General features: G+C 35.0%; 1 protein-coding gene across 1 annotated transcript; it reads right to left on the bottom strand.

The window, feature by feature from the left end:
* Positions 1-8,711: 8,711 nt before the first annotated feature.
* On the bottom strand, positions 8,712-10,039 carry LOC129000567 (mucin-2-like). The gene has a single exon (XM_054427528.1). It carries the CDS (start codon positions 9,921-9,923, stop codon positions 8,712-8,714), a length of 1,212 nt encoding a protein of 403 aa, XP_054283503.1. The 5' UTR covers positions 9,924-10,039.
* Between the last annotated feature and the right edge of the window lie 3,762 nt (positions 10,040-13,801).

The following is a 13,801-nucleotide window of genomic DNA, read 5'->3' as shown; positions in this document are numbered from 1 at the left end:
GAAACATCATCAAATATGAAGACTGAATGACTCTTTGCCTCGTTAGGTTGCATAACTTTACTACTTGCATCAAATTTATATAAACTTATTTCTTTTACATCTGATATTATTTTCTCCAATAATTGATATTTTGGTGAGTCAAAGACTTTGAAAAAATATAAAGATTATTAAACCGCAAGCCGTGAGGATTTGTTATTAAATTAAAAACAACATTTGTTTTTCCACAGTTAGAAGGTCCGCTAACAAGGCATCTCTAACACTGTTTGGAAATAATTTCCCATGTTTGCCTTCCTTATGTTTGACATAATCTACAGTTAAGCTGTCTATATTCTCAATTTTAAAAGGACGTTCAAGGTGTTTTATCTCCATGACATTACTCTTCGATGGTTGTTTCAATTATGACATAATTATATTATATCGTTTTTAGATACCCAAGAGTCTTCAGTTTTATCAAAACCTAACCAGCGAACTAAAACTTTATCTTTATTTCGTTTTAGTACTTTTTCAACAAGATAAACATCACCTGTAGATGATTTTAACATCTCATGTCCGTAAAACCCACCCTGTAAAAGATTACCTCTATTGTCTTTAAGTATATAAGTTTCTGGATACGTGGGTTGTACTCGATAAACCGTGAAAACTTCATTTGTCCAATTCGGTAAGTATTTCTTTGCAAACACACCTTTGTATTTGCTTATACGAACTTTATCACCCACTTGGAATACTTTTGGTGGTATTTTTTCCTGTTTTGGTTCAGTGTTTTTCCTGATGCGGTTCAAAACTGTTTCAGCATTTTTTATGTTAACTTCTATAGGTTTCATACCTATAGTTCTATGGAACTTATTGTTATACTGTTTAATTAGCTTGTGTAAAATATCAAACCCAAATATGCGATCCTCTATTTGAAAATGACTTATACATCGCTCCTTTCAGACTTCTGTTAAAACGCTCTATTATAGCAGATTTTTTTTCTGATTTTGTTGAATAATGGTTTATTTGATGTTTCTCATCAACTGTGAAAAATCTTTGTTAAAATATTCTTTCCCATCATCTGTTTGTAAGTGTTTTATGGTATTTTTGTTGCGTTTTATAATAATTTTCATCGCATTTGTTACAGTTTTACCAGATTTATTTTTTAGTGGAACTGCATCTGCAACTTTACTAAAACAGTTTATAAATGTTAGTATGTAGTTATAACCTCTGTTTACTTTACTATAAGGTCTTACCTCAATTAGGTCTGCTTGATATAAATCATTTAAACCTTTAACCACTGTAGATCTTCTTGGATAATGAATTCTGGCAGGTTTGTGCAGTTCATCAACAATTTGGCTTTTTAATGTCATAATCACGTTGTTCAACACAAGCAATGCTTACACGTTGGTTAGGTCTTTTAAAGTGTTGGTTATAGGTCAAGGTCATAGAATTTATATGTAAAAAAGGAGGAAGGGTTAACCCCTCCCCTTTTTTACGGGATGGAAAGGAATTAGGGATTGGGGGTGGTGGGGAGTGGGTATACGTGACGACTAATCTTCAATTCTGGCTAATGTGTAATGTCCATAAGGAAGAGTATGGATTTTATCTTCAAGTATGTGTCGCTTGTTATCGTTAGATGATAAAGCTTTCTTTACCTCTGTAATGCTATACATCCTGTGGTTAAAACTTCTTATTGTGTTGAAGGTTGCCGTGTAAACAGTGTTTTCAAATAAACACTGTTTGTAGTGTTCAAACATTATATTTTTCTTTAAATACAAGTTCTTAATTCCTTTTGCTTTTTTAATGGTTGATCTTTCACAAGGAGTATTGCTCAGCATAATTTTGAGGGCATATAGTTTTGACATAAGAGCCACGACTTCTTCTAATGGTCGACCGTTAGCTCATCTTTAAACTTGCCTAAGACCTTCTTGTTCCGATCATTGTCATAGGTAGGGTGATTCTTTGGATAATCAGAGAAGTCAAAGTCATCCCTGTAGGGAAATGTTCTAAAATCCTCGTACAAGTCCACAGTCTTAATAAAATATAGATAAGAGTCTGTATCCATGTAGGCTATTCCAATGTTATCTCTTCCATAGTATGCAACCATCTTGTTGTAATGAAAGTCGTACATGTGTGTTTTGGATATATCTAAAATACACATACCTACATATAGTGGTCTATCCATTATGACTTTTGTCTTATTCATACACACAGCTACGAGATTTTCATTAATTATAATTGATGTGGAGAAATTGGGTTGACGTACAAGCTTTTCTAGCTTTGCAGGATCTGTTACAAGTTTTACATTTTTATGCTTTCTCTTGTTTTCACACGTTTTTCCAAAAATGGCATTGTTCATCAGCTTGTAGAAATCTTTTTGAAATGATGAAGTGGCCATTGATCTTCTCTGAGTATTGGAGTCAATGTATGATTTTAACCAACACGATTGCGAAAATTGTATCACACGATGTATTTTGGTCAATTTTAACCCTAATTGTATAGCTTGTTGAACTACCCAGTAGTGTGCAACGTAACGCTCTTTATTGTTTAGCGTCATCATTAATTTAAGATGTTTTCCATCAGGGGGGATTTCTGATTTAGCAAGTAATGGGAGATCGTAATGATGATCATGCAGTGATTCAGGATAGTCAAAATCACACTCCAATATGTAACCTAAATCACCGTATTTAGGTATATCGGTGACATTTCCAATTACTTTAGGATCTACCCACTTAAAGTTAGCATAAGGTAGCGGCTTCGACATTGCAAAACCATATAAATTATTGGCATCCAGGTAGCTTAGATAAACTGTAGGTTCGTCTTTATTATAGTCAGGGAGGTATTTGTTGTTTGCTTTTACATATCTGGTGACACTTTGAGTCAATCCTCCACGAACACCAGATTCAACCATCAACAACATATCAATATCGGTTATAAGTTCTAATTTACACTTGGTATCCTTTAACATAGCCTGCCATGCTAATCCTGGGGATGTGTAGGAGTGAAGTGGATCCAATCCATATGCTGTGAAACAGGTGTTACGAAATTCTTCCATTACATCACATAAAAGAGTGACATCCAGTTTGACGTAGAAATCACTATATTCGCCAATTGTCTTCATGTTAAGTTCTTCCCATACCCGACAAGCATGTTGGTAATCTTCAGGTTTAATCTCAACTTCATTTAACTTGTTGTAGAAGCATTCAGGTGGAGGTAGTGAAGTTTCTTCAAATCTCTTGAGATCGTCAATATAGTCGTATGGGAAAACACCTTTCTTCAAGACTAAATCCATTTTTTCAGAGGGGACGATTTTTTTTGTTTCTATCAGATCTTCTTGACGTACATTTTCAGTTAATTTCATCAAACTTGAGGGCATAAATCTAAACGAATCCAAAAATCTAAGTTTTATTTTACCTACTTTTTTTGAGAAACTAATAAACTTTTCAGTACTTGTTGCTAGAACGTCAATGTTTCCATTATCTCTTCCTAATTCGGGAACTATAAAGTGTGCATCATATCCACTTAGGTTGTGAAGAACCACTGGGATAAAACGTGGTAGTTTATAATTAATATTGCATCTGTTGCAGGCTGCTCCTCGATAAGCTCCCGTGAGATGATCGTGTTCCTTTACACGGATGTTATCTTCTGTAAATAAACAGTTGCAAAGATAACATGTAGTTGATGTTTCATGGTGTTCCAATTGTTCTTCTTGAAGGGGCTTCATGGGTACAATGTAATTGTATAGCTGTTCAACATTTCCGGCTATATCATACAACTTATCAACAAATTTCTCCGCGGCATTTTCTCCACGATATACTTGTGGGTGCGAAGTAAGTCCATATTTTCTAAGATGGTCTTCTGTTAGAGTTGATTTGAGGACTAGACAATAACTGTTAGGTTTATGAACTTGATATTTAGTTCTTTTTGTCTGATCACAACCATCAGTGTCTAAAGGTATTAGCGAGGACTCAAAATCGGCATAAATAACAATAGGTATGCGATATTGATGAATTGTCTTGTTGAATGTTACGGTACTTCTATTTGCGGATGGTAGTTTCACTTGTAACACATCTTTTCCATTGCAAAGACGTTGATGTTCAAGTAACCAACGTGTTGACCCACTCTTATAGTTTTTACTGACATAACAGAAACATCTTTTACATACAATAATTCTTTCATGTCTCTTAGAAAGCTGTTTCCACACGAGAGCATTGAAATCTTTTATGTACACATAATGTGAAATACAACCATCTTTGATTAATAAAAGATCCGTATGATCTAGACGCTCTTTAGCAGTGATTCGCAAAGGATATACATTGTTTGATTGATCTAGAGCAAATACATTAACAGATACAGTGGGATTTTGTTTTTCAAATGTTTTTATGTCATTTAAAGCAACTGGGTAAGTTATACCTCTAAAATTGTATTTATGACATACATCGTCGTATCTACAGTTAGGTCTCTCTACATTGCCTCCTGTTACGAATTTAGCTAACATCGCATACTTGAAACATTCATTGTCATCATTTTTTACATTAATGCAAGCTTTAGTGCGATAAATCTTTTGAGGTAGAGGAATATAACTGCTGCCTCTGTCTCCGTAACCATGTTTGTGAACCCTTATATCTAACCCAATAATATTTAGTAAAGACCAACCAGATCCCCGGCCTTCATGTTCAGCAATCTTTACCAGAATATCTTCCAGACAGTCTTCTACAATAGAGCTAACATCGCTTGTTACCATGATTGTTTGGTTTTTTGTAAGAAAACCTCTCGGGGATAGTTCATTTTGGACATTGGTAAACAAAGTGTCAATTAATATACCAAATTTAACAAAGTTAAGTCTTTTTAACTCTTGATTTAATGTTTCAATAATAAGTGCTTTAGTTTTACTAATAAATTGTTGGAGTTCATAATTTGTGTTCATGATTTTGAAGTGCTTGACAATTGAATTTGGTAAAGCTTGAGCCATTAGTTCAACGGTCAAAGTCCTAGGTGGAGCATAATGAATAACGCTTGGTCGATCCTGCAGTGTTTGTTCTACTTCTTGAGGTAAAGTTTCTTGTTCTTGAGGAAAAAACTCTTCTATTTCAGGTAAAATAATTTCTTCTTCTTCTTCTGAGTTGTTAGGGTTGATTTCATATGTTTGAGGTTTGTGAAAAATCTCTTGATGAATATCAAAGAGTATTTCATCACGAAAGTTTTCTTGACAAATGTTGCAAGTAAACATGATATTTAGATCATTATTGGTCAACATCTAAGACAGGAATAATTGTAAGATTTTATGAGAGGATGTATTTATAGGGGTTACCCCCACTACCTAACAAATTCAGGTATAAGGATATGTTGGACATGTGGTTTACCATTTTATTACAATGTCTCCAACAGATCACAGCTATCTTAGAGAGTCCATTGAAAACATGAACTGGGAAGAAAATCCTGAGCTGTTAGAAGATGATATAGAAGATGATAATTTTGATGACGAGAGTGATTTTTTGGAAGAAGAAACCGAACCACAGCATCATGAAATTGAAACACCGAAGAGTAGATGGAGTGCTGACGATATTGAAATGGATCGAACGTCAGTTTGTAAAACACTAAATTTTAAAAGCCATGTTTGCCGACGTCTATCTTTTGAATCAGACAACGACGACGAGAACATATAATTGTTTATTTTATATTTAAAAAAAAGGGTGTTTATTGACCTTGACCTACTGTAGTGTGTAACTATAATGAAAAGCAGTCCGTACGACATTATGATGGTGATATTCACTCAAAAAATTTACAAGATGAGAGCTATTTCTTTTTTCTAAATAAACCGAACCATAATACCGTGTATTAAAAACACGGAAAAAGTAGATCGAGTCATGACAATATTGAAATGCAATATTAAATTTTAAAGGTCGTCGAAAGTGGTATTTTCCGTCGCGCGATTAAGTTTTTGTGTGAGGCGAAGCCGAACACAGGGGACATCTATTTCAAGTATTTTCAAGTACGAGACGACGCCGAGGACGGGAATAACAAATTAAGTGCCGGATAATAACTTTCGGTACGAGTTCTGAACGATACTTTTCATCACGACGGAAAAAATACACGAACACAGAAGAGCAGACCTCAGTAATATTATAACTATTTTATTTCTCAATTAATTTTCATAATGGAAACCTATATACATTTTGTTTAAATATCGAAATAAAAGAATAAAACAACTTTGAACAATACATAGATCTGATTCAAATCATTAAATTAAACCATAACAAAACACTAGCACGTGCAGTGAATAAATATAGAACTAATAGAGAGCAAGGGATTTTAGAGCTTGGGAAATGACTACTTTCATTGATGTCTGCTGTTATCGAAAGTAGGTATTTTCGTTACAGAGTGATTAAAATATAATTTACGCCACATTAAACTGTTATGACTAACTTTCCAAGCAAGGTTTTAGTCTAGAAAACATCTGTTTACCGTCATTTTTTATCAAATAGGATTTCATAAGTCTTACTATAATTTGCAATGAATGGTTAAGTTAAAAACTAAAACATAACCACTCTTGCAGTTTATTACTAGCAACTGTTACTCCTTTAGTTGGTAAGGATTTATACGGATTTATTAGTATGACGTAAAATATCTTACGCCAATCGTTTAGAATAAGTTTACTGAACTCATACTTCATACTTACTTACTTATTTAAGTAAGTAAGTAAGCTGTTTACTCGTCCGGTAAACACCTATTTCGCACCATTAAGTTCCAAATTAAATTGTTAATACTGGTAAAAGAAAATCTATATTTTGAACCTCCGATGAGTATATCCAGGTTCTATTTAATATAAATGTTTTAGTTATATAGGTCAAGGTTAAACCAAAAATATCGATGGAAGGAGAATACCTTGAAACAGATTGTTCCAAGATATTCTCCTTCCCTGCTTTTTTTTAAGAATTGAAAGAAATGTAATATAGAATGAATTATTGTCTTGTGCATTTTTTTTTTATTACGTTTTTCCATTTTTTTTGTTTGTTTTATTGTCTCATCTAACCTATGCAACTCTAATGTTCACAATCGAACTGATTCCGTAACGGAGTAATTTTCTTAAGTCATTCAACACCTCTTCTTTTAGTAGCATATTTTCTTCTATGTTCGACGGTGGGAAACAAGGCTTTTCTGAGGCTTTTATAGTGATTTTTATGTTATGGTTACTGTACGGTATCGATCCAATCACCTTTGATACAATTTTTAAATCAGTTTTGGTTTTCACTTGAATCCTATAGAGCGTTCTTGGTCGATGCTTTTGAGACACTTCTTGGCTGGGAGACATGTAGTATACAATTTCATAGACCATCTTGAATCTGCAGTATGAAAGGTAATGCGCGATATACGACACATGTTCGTTTATATAGTATGCATGTAGGGAAGGGGAAGGGATAAATTATACCCCCACTTATCGGAACTAAATTAATACGTTTTCAAATTTATTCCTGATACTCTTTGAGTCTTGTTATATAGGTAGCTATAAATTTATACGAAATTATAGTTCAACACAGACTGAATAGCGTAAATTAAACATAGACAGCTGTTAAATATAGCCATGTATTCTACAATGGAATCTTCCAAGTAGGAAGCTATTGGCTTGTTCTAGAAGTGATTAATAACACCACGCCTTCATGTCAAATTCCGTTGACCAATCCCATCGCCTCGAACGGAGAGTGCTCCACGTTCCTTGTTGGTGCTGCTATGCGTCCTTTGCGGTAAAACTCTGAACCATAATCTCTAGTTAGGTTGCAAGTGCTGCAAGTTGTTTTTGGCGGTAAAACTCTGAACCAAAACTCAAATCCACATAAATAAAATACAGTTTCAGACTTGCAAAGCTACGTGGCGATAAAAGTAACCTATCAGTTGTTTATAAATATTTTAATGTAAATTTAATTCAATATAACTACCTGCGCGGGTGCCGTCCACGTCGTGTGATAGGCCTATCTAAATATTCGTTTCGTGTTATTTATTGTGTGCGTGTGACAATGTGTTTGTACCAAGACGATGCCGTATTAACGTTGAAACATGTAGGTTTTAACCTAACATCAACACATTTGGATTACTGGACGAGGTAATTATACCACAATATTAGAGTTAATTATTTTAAGTTTGTTCAGTAACTCAAATGCTAAACTAGTGAAATTGGGTCAAGGACGTCACACATAATTCCCAAGAAGGGACGAAGTTTATCTACAATGACTCTTATTGTTGATAAACTTCGTCCCTTCCTGTATTCAATGACGTGATCTTGTTAAGCTTTTTTTTTTATGTTGGTTTAATATATAAAGTTACTTTAGCTTCGTAACTGTCTTCCACAAGTCTCACAATTGCTCGTAACATTCTTCTCAGTTTAATTTCTGAAATATGTTGCGTACGAGTATTTTCTTCAGTCTTCCAATAGCAAACATCACAATCGACTTTGAGTTTAAGATATTTGCTAAGTGTCTGTCTTAACTCGTAAACCTCTTCAAAGCTTCTTAAAGTTTTTGATAACACCAGTGTTGCTACAGACATAATTCGATCTCGAATGAATACTTAAAGCCACTGTGTGTGTGTATATATACACTATTCCCCCACCCCTTTCCACATACTTTACTTTCGTAATTTTCTAAAGTTTAAAGACTACAGGGATTAATTTAGACACAAGTATTTGCTTTTGCTATGTGATTTTATTTACTAAAGTTAATTTATATGTACATCTTTAATCTTTATTAGTTCTGTGTAGGGACAAAGGTCGTTATCCGCTGCCGTTTGTTTTTCGTACTATGTCGTATGTAATACCCTGTCGTCCGTGGTAGTTCCATGTAGTAAGGGATTTTTATTTTAAAGATTTGTCCTCTGTTGCGAACAATAACTCTGTGGTGTGATGGTGATGCCTTAATGTAGAAGTACTTCTCGTCCAAGTGTAGTTTGTCAATTTTAAGAAGTCTGATTTTGGTATTTGTTGTCTCTGTAGGAGTTAGTGATGTACTGGGATTAGAAAGTGAAGTGTGAGGAAGTGTAGTGATTGGTTTAGTTGTTGTCGCTGAAGTAGTAGGAGGAAGTGGAGTGATTGGTCTAGATACGGTCAATGACTTAGTTAACGGTTTTGCGTTCGTAGTGTTAGTTGCGTTCGTAGTGTTTGTAGTGTTACCCGTCGCTAAAGTACTAGTAAGTGACTTTGTTGACATGGTTGTGGGGTTTTTGTTAGTACTGTGGGCATGCAAGCAACACAGTGTAGAGTTAATCTTAGTCATTTTGGTACACCTCGTATTTTTCTTTGGTCCACGTAAGAAAGTATATGTACACTGTGTTCTGTTACGTTTCAGTTTACGTAGCTCTCGTCTGTTTATGTAAGGTTTTTCGTGGTCAATCAGGATTGGACTGGAGGATCTTGACGAATTTAGTGAGGGTGGGTCGTAGGAATTTTTGATAGGACTTTCAGTAGGAGAATTTTGGAGAGGACTTATTAGTGATGGGGTAGTGATCATGTCAGTGAGTATCGTATCTAAGTAAGTCATGGCAGTCGGATAAGACTTACAGTTATTTGAAGTGGATGGGTTCCGAAGTGAAGAAGGCAGGGTCGTCTGTTCTGTCGTCTTCGTCGTCTGTTCTGTCGCCTTGATCGTCTGTCCTGTCGCCTTGATCGTCTGTTCTGTCGCCTTGGTCATCTGTTCCGCCGCCTTGGTCGTCTGTTCCGTCGCCTTGGTGGTCTGTTCCGTCGCCTTGGTCGTCTGTTCCGTCGTCTTGGTGGTCTGTTCTGTCGTCTGAGTTGGTAGGGTAGAGTTGGTCTCGAATGTCTGCGTAGTCACCACTATGGAAGCTGGTTCTGCTGTCATGTTAATGATGGAATTGACAGCTTCCTCAACTTCCTCGTGAGAAGTATGAAGTTTCTTCAAACCCATCTTTGAAGGTTGGGAGGGTTTTCTCATCCACGGAAACATGTTTGAAGAGTATGGAAGTTAGAGAAATATAAGGTAGAAAAGTATTGAAGTAGATAAGTAAAAAGGATGAGTGCTAATACTGAATGCTAAAGTGTAAATACTGATGTGCACTTGGTGATGATGGAGCGCAAGTAACTCTCCCAAGCAAGTGCAACTGTTTTATAGCATTGGTCAAGGCTGTACTCAGGGAGGCAAGTGGGGATAAGGAAGTATACCTTTTGTTTTGTTATTAGAACTGAGTAATACACATATATTTGTTAACGACTTTCAATAACAACATTCAATTTAGTTACCAGTATATATAGGTCAAGGTCACGCATTTCTAAAAAAATATACACACGGTAATGCTATCAACCACAAGCATTAGACCGTGTGTTATATGTTAGTAGATGGGTTGTGTATACATTATGTATTTTAAACAAATGTGTAGCTAGCTACGTATTACTATACTTTAATTGAGTGTTGATAAGATATATTTAAATTACGCTTGCGCAACGGTTGTTTGTTTGTAATTGTGTGTGTGTTATAATGAAAGTCTTGGTGAAATGTTTTGTTAGTAGATGATTATGATATTGGTAAGTATTTTTGGAATAGCGCAGTCTTCTGAACTTACGCTGGGAAATTAGGGTTACTTTTTAGGAAGTTTTTGGATTGCATAGCCGTTCCGAGCTTACGCAAGGATGTGTAGATTTGGAGATCTTACACAATATGGGACGGTTGGATAGGTATATAATACAAATATTGTTTCAAGTCTCATATTGCAGAAATACAGTTTAGTTACTTAGACTTTTGAGAAGAAAATTTCGATGAATTAATACAAAACTGTCTAACAAAGGAATCATAATCTTTAACTCGAGATATTTTCTTTCTTTACTTAAGGTGAGGGTTTTGTCTTTGTTATTTTCGAAATTGAGCAGTCGTTCTGAACTTACTCAAGGAAAATGAGGATTACTTTAGGGAATTTTTGGATTGCATAGCCGTTCCGAGCTTACGCAAGGATGTGTAGATTTGGAGGTCTTACACAATATGGGATGGTTGGATAGGTACATAATTCAAATATTGTTTCAAGTCTCATATTGCAAAAATACAGTTTAGTTACTTAAACTTTGAGTACAAAAATTTCGATGAATTAATACAAACTGTCTAACAAAGAAATCGTAATCTTTAACTCGAGATATTTTCTTTCTTTACTTAAGGTGAGGGTTTGTCTTTGTTGTTTTAAAATTGAGCAGTCGTTCTGAACTTACTCAAGGTAAATGAGGATTATTTTAGGGAATTTTTGGATTGCATAGCCGTTCCGAGCTTACGCAAGGATGTGTAGATTTGGAGGTCTTACACAATATGGGATAGGTACATAATTCAAATATTGTTTCAAGTCTCATATTGCAAAAATACAGTTTAGTTACTTAGACTTTGAGTACAAACATTTCGATGAATTAATACAAACTGTCTAACAAAGAAATCGTAATCTTTTAACTCGAGATATTTTCTTTCTTTACTTAAGGTGAGGGTTTGTCTTTGTTGTTTTAAAATTGAGCAGTCGTTCTGAACTTACTCAAGGAAAATGAGGATTATTTTAGGGAATTTTTGGATTGCATAGCCGTTCCGAGCTTACGCAAGGATGTGTAGATTTGGAGGTCTTACACAATATGGGATAGGTACATAATTCAAATATTGTTTCAAGTCTCATATTGCAAAAATGCAGTTTAGTTACTTAGACTTTGAGTACAAAAATTTCGATGAATTAATACAAACTGTCTAACAAAGAAATCGTAATCTTTTAACTCGAGATATTTTCTTTCTTTACTTAAGGTGAGGGTTTGTCTTTGTTGTTTTAAAATTGAGCAGTCGTTCTGAACTTACTCAAGGAAAATGAGGATTATTTTAGGGAATTTTTGGATTGCATAGCCGTTCCGAGCTTACGCAAGGATGTGTAGATTTGGAGGTCTTACACAATATGGGATAGGTACATAATTCAAATATTGTTTCAAGTCTCATATTGCAAAAATACGGTTTAGTTACTTAGACTTTGAGTAGAAAATTTCGATGAGTAAATACAAACTGTCTAACAATGAAATCGTAATCTTTAACTCGAGATATTTTCTTTCTTTATTTAAGGTGAGGGTTTGTCTTTGTTGTTTTAAAATTGAGAAGTCGTACTCAGAGCAAAATACGATTATTTTTAGGAAATCTTTGGATTGCGTAGCCATTCTGAGCTTACACAATATATGATGGTTTGAAACGTACGTAATACATTGTAAAAAGGATAAATAAGTTACTTAGACTCTGAGGAGAAAGGTTTGATACGTTTAAACAATCTGTATAACCGAAAAATTGTAAGTTTTAAGTTGAGAGAATTTAATTCGTTATTTGATGTTTGGATTTGACCGTGTCACAAAAATAATAAGAAGGAATTGCTGAAGATCTTTCTGAAATAACAACAGTTAGTAAATAGAATACTGTACAAGTATAAACCTAACATGCCCATACACCCAAGATGCTTCTATAAACTTAACATGCCTCTACATCCTAAGCTAAAGAAAAGAAATCTTTCAGAATATGGATCCAATATTTTGAAAGATTTCTTTATCGGGGTATAAGGTTAGCGCTTAAACCATATACCCCTTTAGATTGTGTTCGTCAAGGGAGCCGAGCACAGTCTAAAAGAGCTCCATCTAGAAACCTCTATATATAGGTTTTGAGGAGTGGGGGGTAAAAATAAAAAAGAATGCAGTCGTAGTACTCTTATTTTAAAACATTTGCAGTAGACACTCAGTAAGCGTTGTGCTAAAATTAAAGTTGCACTAGACCTTGAGCGGTGCCTGGGACCGGTCAGGAATCCTGCACTGCAGTACATTAATGCGCTCGACCTTGAGAGAGTCTGATGCCTTCCTTTGTTTAGTGCTCTTCCTGTCTGAACTGTGCAGAAATACTTTTAACCTCCAGACATAAGCCGAGGTCGATATTGCAATAAAGCTTTGTAGAATGTTGAACAGTTTGAGTTCTCAGCTCAGAACAAAGTACAAGTTGTAATGTTAACAATCTTTCTAATATAAGGATTGTACAATATATACTACAGGAGTTTTGGTTTAGAGGTTCAGTACTGGAATTTTTATTTTATTTCGTCTGTTAAAAGATATATATTCGTCACAAGTTAGTATTTCAGTTTATTAGTCGTCCACCTCTTCACTAAGAAGCATCATCGTTACTTAAGAGTTCGACTGAGAAGTGATTTTTTCCCAAACAACTATGAGCAACAGTAATACAATTCAAGATGCTACTGTTTCATCGACAACTGAAATAAACTACGTAAGCCAGTCCACAACAACGGAAAGTCGCCCATCTATTCAACAGTCAACAATTCAGTGTTCTGAAGTTTCTTCAACAATTCCATTTAACGATCGTCAGACAATTTCTATAATAGAACATATGATGAGCGATGAGTTCTTGGGTGATTTTGCAAATACGAACAATTCTTAAGTACAACTCAACACGTTTTATGAAAATGCTAAGTCTTTATTAGTTCAATTACTTCATTCCTTTCCTTTCCTGTCCTTCCAGGGAAAAATGGGGAGAACATTTTTTCTCCCCATTTTTCCCACTTTTAACAGTTTGTCCTTGACCTAATTGTAAGCTACACACACATCCTGACGTCACTCATGACATAACGCATGACGTCACGCTCCCTGACCTACCTTATGACGTCACCCCCCTACGTCACGCCAATTAAAAAGCAATTAATCAATTATGCATGACCTTGAGTGAGCCTGTGAGCCCCCCACCCTCTACTAAAATGGCATAGTAAAACCAACCCGTAGTAACTTAAAAGGCCGAGTATGTAACTTCAAAGTTTCGAGGTGGCACTTTTGAAAATAAAT

Source organism: Macrosteles quadrilineatus, unplaced genomic scaffold, assembly GCF_028750875.1.
Source record: "Macrosteles quadrilineatus isolate MER2022 unplaced genomic scaffold, UCM_ALF_1.0 Scaffold_8__2_contigs__length_117827958, whole genome shotgun sequence".
Lineage (NCBI taxonomy): Eukaryota > Metazoa > Arthropoda > Insecta > Hemiptera > Cicadellidae > Macrosteles > Macrosteles quadrilineatus.
Note: the sequence above shows the minus strand (reverse complement) of the source record. Positions and strands in the feature narration are given on the sequence as shown.